Consider the following 19,157-nt stretch of genomic DNA (forward strand, 5'->3'; position numbering starts at 1 on the left):
AACAATGTGGTTCCTACATTCACCCATATTACCGTGTCCCCCCCCATGCCCCACTGCAGTCACTGCCCATCAGTGTAGTCAGATGCCACAGTCAGTATGTGCCTTCTCTGTGCTACACTGTCTTCCCCATGACCCCCCCACACCATGTCACACCAGGCCCTTCTCTCTCCAGCCTCCCCTCTTGCAGTTCTGCAGCCCTATTTTATGCCTGAGCCATGCTGAACCTGCTTCAAGTCCCAGTCGCTCTGGGCCTGTCCTGCTACAGAGGGGTGCAACTACCCACGCCCCCGCCTTTGGGGAAAACCCCTTCCTTCCCTGTCTGCAGAGCACAGCGCTGCTCCTCCTGTGAGCCTCAGCCTGGCTCTGACCTCTCTGAAACCTTCCTCTGCTCTTCCTAGCCCCCAAATGCTCTGCATCTTTCTGCACTAAAGCAGTCACCCCACGTCCTGATGCACTCCATATGTTGATGGGTTTATTTTCTCACTGGAGCGTGATCTTCTCACGAGTAGGGTCCGTCTTCTCAAAGGCATGTCCATCTCCAAAACCCACTCTACATCACAGGAGCCTAGCAAACACTTATCTTCTGGAAGGTGCTCAAATATCTGTTGCAGTAATGAATGAATTCTATTTGTATTTTATCTCTGGCACTGTCTAAACCAAAGAAAATCACACTTTTCTTCTCAGAAGAGGGGACATTTTCAAACACCAAGAACTGCAGTTCCTGGTAAGACCTTTTAGAAAATGACATTACCAACAGCAGCAACTGGAAATCCAGCAGGAAGCTTAAGTGCTAAAAACAGTGAAATGGGCCAACACTTGAAGAGTCACAGTTTAGGTAGCCTAGCGGGTAGAGGTGGGGGATATTCATGACTGTCTAAAGTTTTAAGAATCACAAACAACTTCTTTCTTAAGAATCACATATATTGATCCACAATTTGGATACGGTATACACTTTTCATGGGAGTTACTGCTCAAATCCTAAAACCGCTCAATCTGGGAACCTCCCCAACGATTCAAGCCAGCAGTGCGGAGATTAGCTATTTCCAGCTGGAGTGGCTCTGGGAAGCCCACTCTGAAATGAAGTCACCTGTTGTCACCGTCTTCCTCCCCAGCCTTCCTTCTGGGACAAGGCACCGGCCCATGACCCTTGAAAGAGACTTCCCTCTTTAGTTCTCCATGAGGCTCCCGGGGTGGTCTGGGCCACAGGGACAGTCCTGCAGCTTGGGTGTAGACAGGTACTCCAACTCATAGTGCCCACTCTCGGAGGCCTTGTGTGTGAGTTTCTCCTTTGTGCCCTCCTTCTGATTCTTCTTGTGCTCGATAATCTGCTGGAGCTGGTGCCCAGCATATTCTGGCTTTGTGGTCAGCGGGCCAGCTGGCACGGCTACGCCAAGGACATCAGACACCATGTAGGGGCGCAGCCAGCCCACCAAAGGAGTGCTTCCGGGGCTATAGTGGGTCTGCTTGTGGTAGAAGAGAAGTCCGTCTACCTGTGAGGGAAAACGAGGGATCAAAATGACTTGTGGGGCCACATGTTTCCAGCAGAGCCTATACACAAGGCGCAGCTCTTGTGGTCCAACTCCTTTCTCTGGGTCACTGCCAGAAAATAAAAATACAAATACCACTTTCCTGTTGACAGGGTGCCTTCCTACCCATGGTTTCACCTTATTACCCACCCTGAGGGTAACTGAGAGGTTGGGTTGCTCAAGCTCATGGAGTTCTGGGGACCTCCCTAAAAATACGTAGTAGGAAGCAGAAATTCAGCTTGAACCCAGGTCTTCTCTCCCCAGATCCCACACACTTTCCATCCCCCAGAGGTCCCTGTACTGGGAAATACACTCCATGCAGGCAACCAAGCAGGAGAACCGGCCAGGCCCCTCGGAGATGCCGGGCTGCCGAGTACACGAGAAGAAGGCTGCGAGAAGCCCTGCTCCCCACGCCGCTGTTGGCTGCCTACACCTCCCTCTACACTGCTTGTAAGCTGTGTTCTGGGAAACTCGGTTTTCCTCAACAGGAGGACCTCCCACAGTCCTACATTTCCTTTTCCATGATTCAGTGACTCATCTCTAAAAAGCATTTATTGTCACTGGGACATAAAGGTTATAAATAAAGATAGTGCTCTTCCCACCTTCTTAATTGACTCACAGATAGGAAGGCAACTCAGCGTTGGCCACTTCCTCATTCGGGAAGCTGTAATCCTTTTAGCATAATTATATCCAGTGCAAGCAAATATTGTGGGTGACTAGGCAGAATTTTTTTTTATTAAGGTATTATTGATATACACTCTTACGAAGGTTTCACATGAAAAACAATGTGGTTACTACATTCACCCATATTATCAAGTCCCCCCCACACCCCACTGCAGTCACTGTCCATCAGTGTAGTTAGATGCCCCAGATCCACTATTTGCCTTCTCTGTGCTACACTGTCTTCCCCATCATCCCCCCACACCATGTGTGCCAATCATAATACCCCTCAGTCCCCTTCTCCATCCCTCCCCACACGACTAGGCAGAATTTTAAAGGGAATGATGGGCAAAGGGAAGCTTGCTTGTTAAGCCTGGAGAGCATAACTGCAGGTTCTGATGATGACAAAAGACTGCCCAGGGCTGAGGAGCTTCTGGGCACATGAGAAAGGCAGCACCACCATCCCCAGGGACCATGTGCTTCTCAGAGGAAGGATGGATTAGTAGTGCACAGCCCTGCAGTCTGTCTGCTACAGAAGCCCCTTTACAACCAGCTGTGGCAGTCAGAGGGCGTGGTTCCCAGGCTTGGAGCAGAAAGAGGCACACAGAATGGAAGCCCTGCCCCTCTCCAGGCCTCAGTTTCTCCATCTGTAAAATGAGGGAGTTAGAAGAGCTGGTCTTTCAGGGCCCTCCCAGCTCTAGCATCCTGAGTTATCTAGCAGAGCGGAGCTGGAGCTCTGAAGGGCACTGAGCACACCCTTTCCCCTGAATCAGCTCTCAGCCCTTTTTTGATGCTTTCACACAGCAAAGTCAGAGGCTATCTTTCTGTGGAACCAAGTTTCCCTGTGTCCTTCAAGCACATCAGAGCAATAAAAATAATAGTTTTGTTACCTCAAAAGGGAAATCCATAGACAGCACCTTACATAGACTCTCAGGTGTGCAAGGGAAATTCTTCAGCCCCACAAATTTAAACTAAAATACAAGGTAGAAAAATAATTAGTACATGTTACAAATAATAATGGATCCCAAAATTGCAAAGCTGTATCAAAGAAGAAAACTTTTAGGTTTCATTCTTCCCTACTTCCTCCCCTCCACCCACTTCTGAATTACCAGGTCAGTGGTTCTCAACCTTGCTTTATACAAAACAATCAACTGGGGACTTAAAAATTACCGAAGCCCAGGATCCACACCAAGATTCTGAACTAAACTGATTTGGAGTGGGGCCCAGGCTCTTTCTTTTTTTAAGCTCTCCAGTTTATTTTATTTTATTTTATTGAAGTATTGATATACACTTATGATGGTGTCACATAACAACACAGTGGTTTCAACATTCATCCATATTATCAAGTCTTCACTCCTTCCATTGCGGTCACTGCCTATCAGCGTAGAAAGATGTTACAGCCACTACTTGTCTTCTTCTCCGTGCTGCACTGCCTTCCCCGTGACCTACCTGTATTGTGAGTGCTAATTATAGTGCCCCTTAGTCCCCCTCTCCCTCCCCACCCATCCTCCCCAACTCGTCCCCTGTGGTAACCACTATTCCCTTCTTGGTGTCTGTGAGTCTACTGATATTTTGTTCCTTCTGTTTTGCTTTGTTTTTATACTCCAAAAATAAGTGAAATCATATGGTATTTGTTTTTCTCTGCCTGGCTTTTTTCACTGAGCATAATACCCTCTAGATAAATCCATGCTCTTACAAATGGCAGGATTTCTTTTCTTTTTAAGGCTGAATAATATTCCAATGTGTATATATACCATATCTTCTCTATCCATTCATCTATTGATGAGACACTCAGGTGACTTTCATATCTTGGTTATTGTAAATAGTGCAATGATAAACATAAGGGTTCTTATGTCTTTTTGAATCACAGATCTTGTTTTCTTTGAGTAAATTCCTAGGAATTCCTGGGTCAAATGGTACTTCTATCTTTAGTTCTTTGAGGAACCTCCATACTGCTTTCCACAATGGCTGAACCAATTTACATTCCCACCAACAGTGTAAGAGGGTTCCCCTTTCTCCACATCCTCACCAGCATTTGTTTCTCGTCTTTTGTATGTTGGCCATCCTAACTGGTGTGAGGTGATATCTCATTGTGGTTTTAATTTTCATTTCTCTGATGATTAGTGATGTGGAGCATCTTTTCATGTGGCTGTTGGCCATCTGAATTTCTTCTTTGGAGAGGTGTCTGTTTAGATCCTCTACCCATGTTTTAATCAAGTTAATTGTTTTTTGGGTGTTGAGGCATGTGAGTTTTTTGTTTCTTTTGTTTTGTTTTGTTTCTTATCACTTTTTTTTCTTTTAATTAAGGTATCATTGATATACAATCTTATGAAGGTTTCACATAAGCAACACTGTGGTTACAACATTCACCCATATTATCAAGTCCCCCCATAGCCCATTGAAGTCACTGTCCATCAGTGTAGTAAGATGGCACAGAGTCACTAATTGACCTCTCTGTGCTACACTGTCTTCGTGGTGATCCCCCCTACATTATGTGTGCTAATCATAATACCCCTTAATCCCCTTCTCCCTCCCTCCCCACCCACCCTCCACCACCCTCTTCCCTTTGGTTAACTGCTAGTCTCTTCTTGGAGTCTGTGAGTCTGCTGCTGTTTTGTTCCTTCAGTTTTCCTTTGTTGTTATACTCCACAAATGAGGGAAATCATTTGGTACCTGTCTTTACCACCACGTGGTTTATTTCACTGAGCATAATACCCTCTAGCTCCATCCATGTTGTTGTAAATGGTAGGATTTCTATTCTTCTTATGGCTGAATAATATTCCATTGTGTATATGTACCATATCTTCTTTATCCATTCGTCTACTGATGGACACTTAGGTTGCTTCCGTATCTTGGCTATTGTAAATAGTGCTGTGATAAACATATGGGTGTATATGTCTTTTTGAATTAGGGATCTTGTTTTCTTTGGGTAAATTCCTAGGAATGGAATTCCTGGGTCAAATGGTATTTCTATTTTTAGTTTTTTGAGGAACCTCCATATTGCTTTCCACAATGGCTGAACTAGCTTACATTCCCACCAGCAGTGTAGGAGGGTTCCCTTCTCCACAGCCTCGCCATCATTGCTTTTCCTAGTTGTTGGCCATCCTAACTGGTGTGAAGTGATATCTCATTGTGGTCTTAATTTGCATTTCTCTGATGATAAGCAATGTGGAGCATCTTTTCATGTGCCTGTTGGCCATCTGAATTTCTTCTTTGGAGAACTGTCTGTTCAGTTCCTCTGCCCATTTTTTAATTGGATTATTTGCTGTTTCTTTGTTGAGGTGTGTGAGCTCTTTATATATTTTGGATGTCAACACCTTATTGGATATGTCATTTATGAATATATTCTCCCATACTGTAGGATGCCTTTTTGTTCTATTGATGGTGTCCTTTGCTGTACAGAAGCTTTTCAGCTTGATGTAGTCCCACTTGTTCATTTTTGCTTTTGTTTCCCTTGCCCAGGGAGATATGTTCATAAAGAAGTCGCTAATGTTTATGTCCAAGAGATTTTTGTCTATGTTTTTTTCTAGGAGTTTTATGGTTTCATGACTTACATTCAGGTCTTTGATCCATTTCGAATTTACTTTTGTGTATGGGGTTAGACAGTGATCCAGTTTCATTCTCTTACATGTAGCTGCCCAGTTTTGCCAACACCAGCTGTTGAAGAGACTGTCATTTCCCCATTGTATGTCCATGGCTACTTTACTGTATATTAATTGACCATATGTGTTTGGGATAATGTCTGGAGTCTCTATTCTGTTCCACTGGTCTGTGGCTCTGTTCTTGTGTCAGTACCAAATTGTCTTGATTACTGTGGCTTTGTAGTAGAGCTTGAAGTTGGGGAGCAAGATACCCCCAATTTATTCTTCCTTCTCAGGATTGCTTTGGCTATTCAGGGTCTTTGGTGTTTCCATATGAATTTTAGAACTATTTGTTCCAGTTTGTTGAAGAATGTTGTTGGTAATTTGATAGGGATTGCATCAAATCTGTATATTGCTTTGGGCAGGATGGCCATTTTGACAATATTAATTCTTCCTAGCCAAGAGCATGGGATGAGTTTCCATTTGTTAGTGTCCTCTTTAATTTATCTTAAGAGTGTCTTATAGTTTTCAGGGTATAGGTCTTTCACTTCCTTGGTTAGGTTTATTCTTAGGTATTTTATTCTTTTTGATGTAATTGTGAATGGAATTGTTTTCCTGATTTCTCTTTCTATTAGTTCATTGTTAGTATATAGGAAAGCCACAGATTTCTGTGGGTTAATTTTGTATCCTGCAACTTTGCTGAATTCCGATATTAGTTCTAATAGTTTTGGAGTGGAGTCTTTAGGGTTTTTTATGTACAATATCATGTCATCTGCAAATAGAGACAGTTTAACTTCTTCTTTACCAATTTGGACTGGTTGTATTTCTTTGTTTTGCCTAATTGCCATGGCTAGGACCTCCAGTACTATGTTGAATAACAGTGGGGAGAGTGGGCATCACTGTCTTGTTCCCCATCTCAGAGGAAAAGCTTTCAGCTTCTTGCTGTTCAGTATGATGGCTGTGGGCTTATCATATATGGCCTTTATTATGTTGAGGTACTTGCTCTGTACACCCATTTTGCTGAGAGCTTTTATCATGAATGGATGTTGAATTTTGTCAAATGCTTTTTCAGCATCTATGGAGATGATCATGTGGTTTTTATCTTTCTTTTTGTTTATGTGGTGGATGATGTTGATGGATTTTCTAATGTTGTACCATCCTTGCATCCCTGGGATGAATCCCACTTGGTCATTGTGTATGATTCTTTTGATGTATTTTTGAATTCAGTTTGCTAATATTTTGTTGAGTATTTTTGCATCTACATTCATCAGGGATATTGGTCTGTAATTTTCTTTTTTGGTGGGATCTTTGCCTGGTTTTGGAATTAGGGTAATGTTGGCTTCACAGAATACGTTTGGGAGTATTCCCTCCTCTTCTATTCTTTGGAAAACTTTAAGGAAAATGGGTATTATGTCTTCTCTGTGTGTCTGATAAAATTCTGAGGTAAATCCATCTGGCCCTGGGGTTTTGTTCCTGGGTAGTTTTTTGATTACCGCTTCAATTTCTTTGCTGGTAACTGGTTTGTTTAGATTTTCTGTTTCTTCCTTGGTCAGTCTTGGAAGGTTGTATTTTTCTAAGAAGTTGTCCTTTTCTTCTAGGTTTTCCAGCTTGTTAGCATATAGGTTTTCATAGTATTCTCTAATAATTTTTTTGTATTTCTGTGGTGTCCGTCGTGATTTTTCCTTTCTTGTTTCTGATTCTGTTGATGTGTGTTGATTCTCTTTTTCTCTTAATAAGTCTGGCTAGAGGCTTATCTATTTTGTTTATTTTCTCAAAGAACCAGCTCTTGGTTTCATTAATTTTTTTCTATTGTTTTATTCTTCTCAATTTTGTTTATTTCTTCTCTGATCTTTATTATGTCCCTCCTTCTGCTGACTTTAGGCCTCATTTGTTCTTCTTTTTCCAGTTTCAATAATTGTGATGTTAGACTATTCATTTGGGATTGTTCTTCCTTCTTTAAATATGCCTGGATTGCTATATACTTTCCTCTTAAGACTGCTTTCACTGCGTCCCACAGCAGTTGGGGGTTTGTGTTGTCATTTGTTTCCATATATTGCTTGATCTCTATTTTAGTTTGGTCGTTGATCCATTGATTATTTAGGAACACGCTGTTAAGCCTCCATGTGTTTGTGAGCCTTTTTGCTTCCTTTGTACAATTTATTTCTAGTTTTATACCTTTGTTGTCTGAAAAGTTGGTTGGTAGGATTTCAATCTTTTTGAATTTACTGAGGCTCTTTTTGTGGCCTAGTATGTGGTCTATTCTGGAGAATGTTCCATGTGTGCTTGAGAAGAATATGTGTATCATGTTGCTTTTGGATGTAGAGTTCTGTAGATGTCTATTAGGTCCATCTGTTCTAGTGTGTTATTCAGTGCCTGTGTCCTTACTTATTTTCTGTCTGGTGGATCTATCCTTTGGAGTGAGTGGTGTGTTAAAGTCTCTCAAAATGAATGCATTGCATTCTGTTTCCTCCTTTAGTTGTTAGTATTTGTTTCACATATGCTGCTGCTCCTGTGTTGGGTGCACATATATTTATAATGGTTATATCCTCTTGTTGGACTGACCCCTTTATCATTATGTAATGTCCTTGTTTCTCTCTTGTTACTTTCTTTGTTTTGAAGTCTATTTTGTCTGATACTAGTACTGCAACACCTGCTTTTTTCTCCCTGTTGTTTGCATGGAATATCTTTTTCCATCCCTTGACTTTTAGTCTGTGCATGTCTTTGGGTTTGAGGTGGGTCTCTTGTAAGCTGCATATAGATAGGTCTTTTTTATCCATTCTATTATTCTGTGTCTTTTGATTGGTGCATTCAGTTCATTTACATTTAGGGTGATTATTGAAAGATATGTACTTATTACCATTGCAGGCTTTAGATTCGTGGTTACCAAAGGTTCAAGGTTAGCCTCTTTAGTATCTTACTGCCTAACTTAACTTGCTTACTGAGCTATTATAGTCACTGTCTGGTGATTCTTTATTTCTCTCCCTTCTTATTCCTCCTCCTCCATTCTTTATATGTTGGGTGTTTTATTCTGTGCTCTTTTGTGTTTCCTTTAACTGCTTTTGTGGGTAGTTGACTTTATTTTTTGCCTTTAGTTAGTATTTGGTTGGTCTGCTTTCTTTGCTGTGAGTTTATTTTCTCTGGTGACATCTGTTTAACCTTAGGAGTGCTCCCATGTAGAGCAGTCCCTCTAAAATACCCTGTAGAGGTCATTTGTGGGAGGCAAATTCCCTCAACTTTTGCTTGTCTGGGAATTGTTTAATCCCTCCTGAATATTTAAATGATAATCATGGTGGATAAAGTATCCTTGGTTCAAGGCCCTTCTGTTTCATTGCATTAAATATATCATGCCATTCTCTTCTGGCCTGTAGGGTTTCTGTTGAGAAGTCTGATGATAGCCTGATGGGTTTTCCTTTGTAGGTGACCTTTTTTCTGTCTCTGGCCGTCTTTAATACTCTGTCCTTGTCCTTGATCTTTGCCATTTCAATTATTATGTGTCTTGGTGTTGTCCTCCTTGGGTCCCTTCTGTTGGGAGTTCTGTGTACTTCCGTGGTCTGAACGATTATTTCCTCCCCTAGTTTGGGGAATTTTTCAGGAATTATTTCTTCAAGTACACTTTCTATCCCTTTTTCTCTCTCTTCTTGTTCTGGTACCCCTATAATGTGAATATTGTTCCATTTGGATTGGTCACACAGTTCTTATTATTGATTCATTCCTGGAGATCCTTTTCTCTCTCTCTGTGTCAGCTTCTATGCGTTCCTGTTCTCTGATTTCTATTCCTTTAACAGACTCTTCCACTTCCTCCAGTCTGCTGTTAAGTCCTTCCAGAGATTGTTTCATTTCTGTAATCTCCTTCCGGACGTCATCCCTTAGCTCTTGCATATTTCTCTGCAGCTCCATCAGCATGGTTATGACCTTTATTTTGAATTCCTTTTCAGGGAGATTGGTTAGATCTATCTCCCCAGATTCTTTCTCAGGGGAGACTGTCTGGGTTAATCTGGTCTGTATCAAAGTCTTCTGCCTTTTCATGGCGATAAAGGTAGTTGCAGGAAGCTGGTGCGTGTGTCGGCTAGAAAAACGTCCCTTCTTGCTGGTTTGTGGCCTTCCTCTCCCCCTTCGCGAGGCACTGGGTTCTCACAGGTGTAGGTGTAGTCTGGCTGTTGTCTTGTATCTTCTGGTCTCTCTTTTACAGATAGTTGTATTTGTTGAATTTTCAAAAGTATATATGGTTTTGGGAGGAGATTTCTGCTGCTCTACTCATGCCGCCATCTTGGCTCTGTCCTCAAGTACAGACCGGCGCCGAGCTCCTTCCCCTCCACCCACTTTTTAATCAGGTTATTTGCTTTTTGGGTGTTGAGGCATGTGAGTTCTTTATATATTTTAGATGTCAACCCCTTTTTGGATATGTCATTTAGGAATATATTCTCCCATGCTGTAGGAGGACTTTTTGTTCTGCTCATGGTATCCTTTGCTGTATAGAAGCTTTTTAGTTTGATGTAGTCCCACTTGTTCATTTATTTTGGTTCTCTTGCCTGAGGAGATGTGTTCAGGAAAAAGTTGCTCATTTACATTCAAGAGATTTTTGCTGGCTTTCTTTAAAGAGTTTTATGGTTTCATGACTTACATTCAGGTCTTTGATCCATTTCAAATTTACTCTTGTGTATGGGGTTAGACAGTGATCCAGTTTCATTCTCTTACATGTAACTGTCCGGTTTTCCCAACACCAATTGTTGAAGAGGCTGTCATTTCCCCATTGTATATCCATGGCTCCTTTATCGTATATTAATTGACCATATATGGATGGGTTTATTATATCTGGGCTCTCTATTCTATTCCATTGACGTATATGTCTGTTCTTATTCCAGTAACAAATTGTTCTGATTACTGTGGCTTTGTCCAGTTGATTTTAACATGCAGTCAAGACTGAGATCCACTATCCTAGCCAGGCTTAGAGATTGTATGCTATTCTCCCAGCCCTGAGACAGCTGCCCCTAATGAAGGGCTAGTGAAGCCCCTGTTCACACCAGAAAGAACTTTTAGACTGAAGCAGTATAACAAAGTGATTAGGACTGCAAACTCTAAAGTCAAATTGCCTTGGTTTGACTTCCAACTCTGCCAATCATTTAATTTCCATATGCCTCCATTTTCCCATCTGTAAAATAGTGCAATAGAAGTATCTACTTCATAGGGTTGTTGTGCAGATTAAATGAGGTCACCTATGTAGAGCACTTAGAACAGCATTTGGAAACAGTAGCCCTGGTGTTCCCCTTCCTCAATGCATGTTCCTCCAGGACCTTAGCAATAACATCACTGGAAGTACTGGCCCCATTGATTGTCTGTAAATGCTTATCCAACTGCCTTTAAAGATGTTAATGTCAAGCAAATGCCAAAAACCTATTTAATGCCTTGTCACATATTTAATCAGGGAATGGACAGCAAAGACACTTGGGCTATAATTCTTATTGGGACCTTGGGGAAGGCAGTCCCCTCTCTGAGTTTATCCTGTGAAATCAGAGGAACTGACTAGAGGAAGTCACAGACACAAGAGAAGAGGTTCTCCAAGTGCAGTCCATGAGCCATCAGTATCGACATCACAGGGGAACTTGTCAGAAATGCAGATTCTCAGGCTCCATGCTAGACCTACTGAATCACCCCCAGGAGTTTTGTTTTACCAGGCCTCAAGGTGCTGCTGATGCACTGTGAGAACCATTGTACTAGAATTCTAAATAGCATTATTAGTAAAAGCAGTTATTAACATTTTATATCAACCATGATTTCTTAAGCATCTGTCGTAAGTATTATGCTAGGGGAACTTGCATATTTACATCATTTGGTTTTCAGAACAACCCTGTAAAGCAAGTATTATTAACTCTGTTATACAGATGAAGAAACTAAGGCCCAGTAATGTTATTAACTTACCTAATAATTGTTTGAGCCACACTTTTTGCATTATGCCATGCTGCCTCAGAAAAGGCAATTTCACTCATTAATCATTATATTTAAATAACAGACCAGCGCAAACCAATCCCCATAAATAATTCTGCAATCCTGACGCCAGGCCTTACAGGATTGAGTTTGGTTTTCTCTCCCAGTCCTTCTTCTTCTGGTAACTTTGAATGCAGCCAGTAGAATCGGAAATCAGTCTGTCACAGGGAAGAGAAAGAGAAAGATGAAATACTGCTCATCTCAAACTGAAATATGAACAGAGAACCCCATTCTAAATAGCCACCTTATCTATGAAGACCTAAGTCCTTCTATGGTTATGTTCATTTCCCCTAAAACACTGCCATTAGGTCAGGAAGACGTTTACAAAAATCTTTGAAGATTTTTTTCTTAAAATCCAAGAGAATTACTAATGGCAGTAGAGCAAACATTCATCACTGAAGGACTGCTATGTGCCAGGCACCATGCTAAGGACTTTACACACATGATCTTATAAACCCTCAACCACCCTCTCAGAGTTGTATAACCACTATCTCCATTTTATGAGTGAGGACTCTGAGGCTCAGAGAGATTGTATCACTTGCCCAAGTGCACACAGAAAATGCCATGGGACCCAGGACTCTCTCACTCCAGAATACTTATGTTAACCTTTGTTTTATTTTAATCCCAAGGATTAGAATCTACTATATAGTCATTTCTTAAGTTCTCATAAACTACTTTATTCTCTGAATTACTGATAGGTATCCTTCTGTAGTTATTTAGAGACTTTTCTTTCTTGTACATTATTTTGCTTTTGGAAATTAAAAAAAAACAGTAGTCTTTGTATTATAAAAATATAGGTAGATTCAGTTATCAAATTTGTAAATCGTGATGCATATTATGAAACATCCTTCAATGGAATTAAAAGAAAGTGTGCTGCAGACTGAATCTATGAGTTCTGAGTTTTAGGTTTGGCTTTGCACTTGGGCAAGACACTTAACATCTGTGGCTTTCAGCTTCCATATCTACAGGCTGAGGAATAACAACAGTACTTACCTTAGAAAATTGTCATAAGGGATTCAATGAGTGCTGAGCAATGCATTTTTAGAATGAGGTGCATGTGAGATTCTCAAGTACCGCCACCTAACATGCTTTGGAAGCCTAGCTTTGGGTCATGGCTACAGAAAGGAGCAGTGCACGGTAATGACCCCTGATTCTCACACTTGGGCCTGCGTGAGAATTGCCTGGAGGCTTGTTAAACTGTAAGCAACCTCCACTGGTTCTGATTCAGTATGTCTGAGACTTTGTGTTTCTAACAACATTGAGAAGCACTATGATAAACTAGTTGACAGGGAGCACAAAAAAGTCACCACTATAAAACTGGGACAATGATAGGGAGTGTTGGGAACAGAACTGGAGCCGGGGGCTGATCTAGCTTCACCCGACGACTGCTACGGTCACTTACAAGCAGCACCGACCTGAGCAAAACACCAGGGACGGGTGAAACTTGGGGAGAATATCGGGGCCTCTCCTCACTTGGAAAATCTTCTAGAGCTAGTCCCTCAGAGCTTCGGGCTGTGTCAGACCCAGGGGGCCCTGCTGTTTGCAGGGTCTGGTGTGGTTGGTGAAGGAGTGGAGGTAGCAGGCATCTGTTGGGTAGTGCCTTCCATTCCACCTTCTCTTCCTTGTGCCAGTTGTACAAGGTGGCACCCCGATCACCCTCAATCTTCCCTGCCAGCAATCCTCCCACACTCCAGACCGAGGGCAGGGGACGGTTACAGCTTCTACCAAGTCCCAGCCTCCCCCCGGCTGTTTCTCTTTCTTCCCCTCAAGAACTGCTGTACTTCCCTTAGTTCCTTCTACTTCTTTGGCAAAACAAAGCTAATTTAAGCACATTCAGAGATCAAGGAACATTAGATAATGTTCTTGATATACCACATCCTGCACACACCAAAAAGCTGGTCACACACCAAACCCACCTACTGAGCCACTTTCCCAGGAGGAGAGGAAAAAACAGGAGAAGACGTGAAGGGAGTAGCACTGCTTACCTGGCAGTCATAAAAAGGATGTCCTCGCCAGCACATCACATCCAGAACATAGTAGGTCTGGTTCACCTCACTGTAAATGCAGTCCAGAATGGTGTAGTCTGGGGACATAAAGCATAAAGTCGGGACAGGGCTCCCCTTTCAATCAGGGTTCCCTCCGCCACAATCCTCGGAGCCCTATCTAGGGGCTTGGGAACCGAGTTCCCCAATCCTCAGGACATGCAGTAAGCACCGGCACTAAGGAAGAAGGATTCTGCAGGGACAGAGTTCTTCACAGCCCTTTCTGGCTACGTGGTGCAATTGAGGGTGACCTGAGGTAGGACAGCATGAGAGATCAAGGCAACCCTTAAGCCAGGTGGAAAACCCAAACTTTCAGACAAACTGAGATGTTATTTAACCCCCATGATCTTAGTCTCCTCAAGCTGGGCCCAGGTAGGAAGGAGAAGCCAAGGTCAGGACAATGATAAAGGAGAAAGGGAACTTGGCAGGGAAGCTCTAGCAACAGCTACTGTGCGTTACACTCAGCATCCTGAGGGACCTTTCCTCCCAAAGCTGCACCTGCACCTTGTACTGGAAGTCTGTGGAAAGAAGTATTGGCTTTAAGTCGGGGGTTTATTGCCCAGCAGGCCTCATGGGGCTGCATCTCCTCTGTAACTAAGGAGGCCTGACCTTGGAGGAGACTACCTGAGTCCAGTGGGCAGAGGGTGTCTACAGTTTCAAAGGTATGCTTTCGAAGTGGGTCTTGAAAACAACTAACCAAGCAACTTACACTGTCTTTTACTGATTATAAAACATAATGAATAAGACCATTTTATGTAGGTACCTTTTGCTGTTATTGAGTTTTGCCTGTTACCTCCTGGCAGAAGGGAAGAAAACCTGTTGACGCAGTAACCACTCTTGGTGTAGGCACTGGTAGAACCCTATGTGGACGGAAAGCGATCATTCTCATTAGGCATCAAGGTCTCCTCAATCTCTTGCTTCCACATCCTGCAGCGGTGTCATCAGCCCAAAGATGGCTCTCAACAAATGCCCCGTGCAGGAAAGCATTTCAATCGCCATGGCAGATAAGGAATATGGAGCGGTAACCACCTCCCCTGCCAGGGACCAGGCATGCAGGTGTAGAGAGCAGGAGGCAGCTACTCACCCTGGAGGCGACGATAAGGGCTCTTTTTCCAACAGGGCACACGACCACAATCCATTCCTGCCCCAAATCTGAAGGCACATCAATTAACCACTCAGAGAGCATCAACTGGGAACACAAAGAATGGTGGTAAAAATCAGCAGGAGTGTGCTGCTCCAATGTTTACAGTGATGAAGAATTCATTCCTCTACATATAATGAGAAAACATGTAGAAGAATGAGGGCAGAAAAGGCTGATACAGAGGGAAATCCACCCCACTCGCTCTTGCAGTCAACTTGTCTCCTGCTCAATGGATAGGACACAGGCCACTCACTGTGAACTTTAACTTCAACCTCACCTTCACTACCTGCATCCATACGCATTCTTACTACCTCACTTCCTGTATCCCAGTGATGGGACCCTCTTCTTTTCCTTAGTTTGTCCATTCACCCACCATTATCATAACTGTTAGGTTCCAGGGGCTACCGCTCAGAGACAAATAAGGTCCCTGACCTTGAGATGCTCTTAAATTAGATTGTTCCCCAAGCTGATGACCCCAACACTACACTAAAGGCTGTATAAGAACTCTGCCTCAAAAAAGTGGAGGGACCTTGTGGTAAAATGAATTTGAAAATATGAACTATTTCACTCTTCACTCACAGCCCCTCCCATCTACACAAAGACTGCCCTATCCATCAACCACCCCCCACTGAATCTTTCACCTCTTCTTCCCCTTAGCACACAAATAACTCAACCTCTAATCTTCAAAAACAAAAAATGAAAACCTTTTATCATTCTGCATTTCTGTTACGCTACTCCACTTTCTCCTTTTTTTTTTTAAAACCTCTTTACATTGCTCGATGCTGCCTTCCTGCCCACCTTCAGTCCACATTTGCTGCACACGACGCTGCTAAAGGCGGCCGGTGACCTCCTCGTTGTCAAGTCTCTCTCTCACCTCACCTTCCCCTGGTCCACCCCTCCACCCCACCGCCTCCTCGACGCGTGTCCCCTTGGCCCCGTGACACAGTGCTATTCTGCCTTCTCCTCCAGACATTCCACTATATACTCTTTTGAAATGTGTAGATGATCTTCAGGGGACTCGCAGGTCCCCCTTTTCTCTCTTAGATGCTGTGCTCCTTGGGGCAGGATCTCACCTAGTTCTGTAGTTCCACTTATCACTTCTAACACGCTGCCTCCCAACTTTCCTCCTTTCTCATCTCCAGACTTCTTTCCTTCCCTTCAGACCTCTATTCCTGTCTGTCCCTTTGCTGTCTCTTTCCCTGCTTGTCCTCTCTATACCTTAAACTCATCATATCCAAAATGGAATCTCCTGCCTTAATTGCCCAGTACTTCCCATCCCTACAACACCCACACCACTCCCTTCCACGCTCCGTAGCCCTGTTCACGGTGCCACCACTCTCTGCAACTGAATCTGAAACCTGAGGCACGATCAACACTCCCTTAGAGAATGGTAGTAATACAATACTGAAAGCACAAGTGACAAAACAAAAAATAGATAACAATATTTAAAACTTTTGTGCTGCCAATGATACTACCAAGAGAGTGAAAAGACAACTCACAGAATGGGAGAAAATATTTGCAAATCACGTATCTGATAACGGACTTTATCTATAGTATATAAGGAACCTTATAACTCACAAATAAAAGACAAATTAACCAATTAAAAATGGATTTGAATAGCCATTTGTCCAGAAAAAATTTACAAATGGCTAATAAGCACATAAAAAGAAGTCCAAAATCATTAGTCACTAGGAAAATACAAATCAAAACCAGGACACCACTTCACTCCTACAGTATAGCTATACTCAAAGGGCCAATAACAAATATTGACAAAGATGTGGAGAAATTGGAACCTCATACATTGCTGATGAGAACATAAAATGGTGTGGTCACTTTGGAAAACAGTCTGGCAGTCCTCAAAAGGTTAAACAAAGAGTTACTGTATGACTGAGTAATTGTACTCCCACCTACATGCGGAGAGTGGAAACATATGTCACACAAAAACTTGTAAATGAGTGTTCATAGCATCATTATTCATAATAGCCAAAAAATGGAAATGACTTAAAAGACCACCAACTGATGAATGGATGAACAAAATGTGGCATGCCTAAAAAAACAGATTTGTCAGGAAAAAGGAAAACGAAGTCCTAACACTTGCTACAGCATGGATAAACCTTGGAAATCTTATGCTAAGCTAAAGAAAACAGATGAAAAGGACACATCTTGTATGATTCCACTTATGTGAAATGTCCAGAACAAGTAAACCCATAGAGACAGACAGTACATGAGCGATTGCTAGGGGATGGGAGAAAGGAAGACTGGGGAGTAAACACTTATGGGTATGAGGTTTCTTTTTGGGGTGAAGAATTCTGGAATTAGATAGTGATGATGGTCACACAGCCCTTTGAATATAAAAAAAAAAAACCCAAAAACCCCACTGAATTGTACACTGTAAGTATGCGAACCGTATGGTTTTGAGTTATATCTGAATATGGCTCTTTAAAAAAAATAGTAGTAGCAGCTAATACTTGTGGGACATTTATTACAGGCTCTGGGCTAGGTATTTAAGGGAAATTATCTCATTTAATCCTTCTAACAATTCTGTGGGACAGGCACTCTTACGTGCCCCCATTTTACAGACAAGAAACCAGACACTAAGTTAAGGCACTTGCTCAAAGTCAACACAGAGCCACGCTTTGAAGTGAGGCCTCTGTGGCCGCAGAACAGATACCCTGAACCATCTCTCACACTGCCCTCCCCCAGCCATCCACTGTGAAATTCTGCCCATTCGACCTGGCAATACATCTCACACCCGTGACCTCATTTTCTTCCCACTGTCGCTGCCTTCAGCTCCCACCATGCGGCTGTTCTGGCAAACCTAAGCTCTGTACCACAGTCTCTCTCTTTCAGGCCCTTCTGTACACTGATGTGGGTGTCATCATACAAAATTTCAACCTGTCCCTGGCTCAAAAATTCTCAGTGGTTCCCAACAACCTAAAACGCAGTCTAAGCCCTACACATATGACTGCCTGACCCTTCCCCCAACCCTACGCCGCTCCATCCTCACTGGCCTGCCCGTCACTCCTGGTTATGAAGACCCCTGGTAAGCACACCATACACTCCTCTCCCACCTCTGGGCTCTTGCTCAGCCTGTTCCTCCCGCCTGGAATGCCCGGGAAGGTTCTGCACCTCTGCCTGTCAATGTCCTACACATGCTTCAAAGCTGCCTCCTCTTTCATTAACCTTTTCCTGATTTCACAACCCTGCTCCCTTCCTTGTTAGAAGTTAATCTCACTTTCTTATAGAAAAAACCGTGGGGCGGAAGATGGCGGCGTGAGTAGAGCAGCGGAAATCTCCTCCCAAAACCACATATATCTGTGAAAATAGAACAAAGACAACTCTTCCCAGAATAAAGACCAGAGGACACAGGACAATATCCAGACCACATCCGCACCTGAGAGAACCCAGCGCCTCGCGAAGGGGGTAAGATACAAGCACCGGCCCCGCGGGAGCCGAGCCCCTCCCCCCAGCTCCCGGCGGGAGAAGAGCAGGCAGAGCGGGAGGGAGACGGAGCCCAGGACTGCCGAGCACCCAGCCCCAGCCATCCAGGCCAGAGTGCAGGGCCCTCGATACTGGGAAAACAGGGCAGCAAGAACAGTGAGCAGGCACTGGAGGCTGGGCGACAGAGGACATAAGAAAAGCGCGCGACCATTTTTTTTTTGCTTTTTTGCTGTTTTGTTTTGGCGAGCGCTTTTTGGAAGTCTTAAAGGGATAGGGACCCCAATACTAGGGAAACAGGGCAGCAAGACCGGTGAGCAGAGGCCTGAGGCTGGCGCCAGAGAATAAAGAAAAACGAACAACCACCTTTTTTTTTTTTTAATTAAAAACTTTTTTTATTTTTTTTAATTAAAAAATTTTTTTTCCTTTTTTTTTTTTGGTGGTCGTTGTTTGGTTTTGGCGGGTGCTTTTTGGAAGTCTTGAAGGGGCAGGGCGGGTCACTTAACCCAGAGGTAGGGAATCCGGGATCTCTGGGCACCCTAACCCCTGGGCTGCAGGGAGCAGGGAGGCCCCTTACGGAGATAAATAGCCTCCCAGCAGCTCCTGCTCCAACGCGACTCCACCATTTTGGAGTAGCTGCCCGAGCCAGGCCACGCCCACAGCAACAGCGGAGATTAACTCCATAGCAGCCGGGCAGGAAGCAGAAACCCTGTCTGCGCGCAGCTGCGCAGCACAAGCCACTAGAGGCCGCTGTTCTCCCAGGAGAGGAGGGCCACAAACCAACAAG

General features: G+C 43.3%; 1 protein-coding gene across 2 annotated transcripts in view; it reads right to left on the reverse strand.

Moving 5' to 3' along the window:
* Positions 1-564: 564 nt before the first annotated feature.
* The window catches only part of SNUPN (snurportin 1), a 33,226-nt gene continuing 14,633 nt past the window's right edge, over positions 565-19,157 (reverse strand). The window contains exons 4-9 of one of the 2 annotated variants that reach the window (XM_036907633.2): positions 14,876-14,980; positions 14,555-14,651; positions 13,735-13,832; positions 11,830-11,907; positions 3,077-3,157; positions 565-1,490 (exon numbers count right to left, since the gene is read on the reverse strand). In XM_036907633.2, coding sequence (XP_036763528.2) covers positions 1,167-1,490; positions 3,077-3,157; positions 11,830-11,907; positions 13,735-13,832; positions 14,555-14,651; positions 14,876-14,980 — 783 coding nt within the window. In that variant the 3' untranslated portion in view covers positions 565-1,166. The remainder of the gene's footprint in view (positions 1,491-3,076; positions 3,158-11,829; positions 11,908-13,734; positions 13,833-14,554; positions 14,652-14,875; positions 14,981-19,157) is intronic. The other variant, XM_036907634.2, reaches the window with a different exon arrangement.

This window comes from Manis pentadactyla, chromosome 11 (genome assembly GCF_030020395.1).
Source record: "Manis pentadactyla isolate mManPen7 chromosome 11, mManPen7.hap1, whole genome shotgun sequence".
Taxonomy (NCBI): domain Eukaryota; kingdom Metazoa; phylum Chordata; class Mammalia; order Pholidota; family Manidae; genus Manis; species Manis pentadactyla.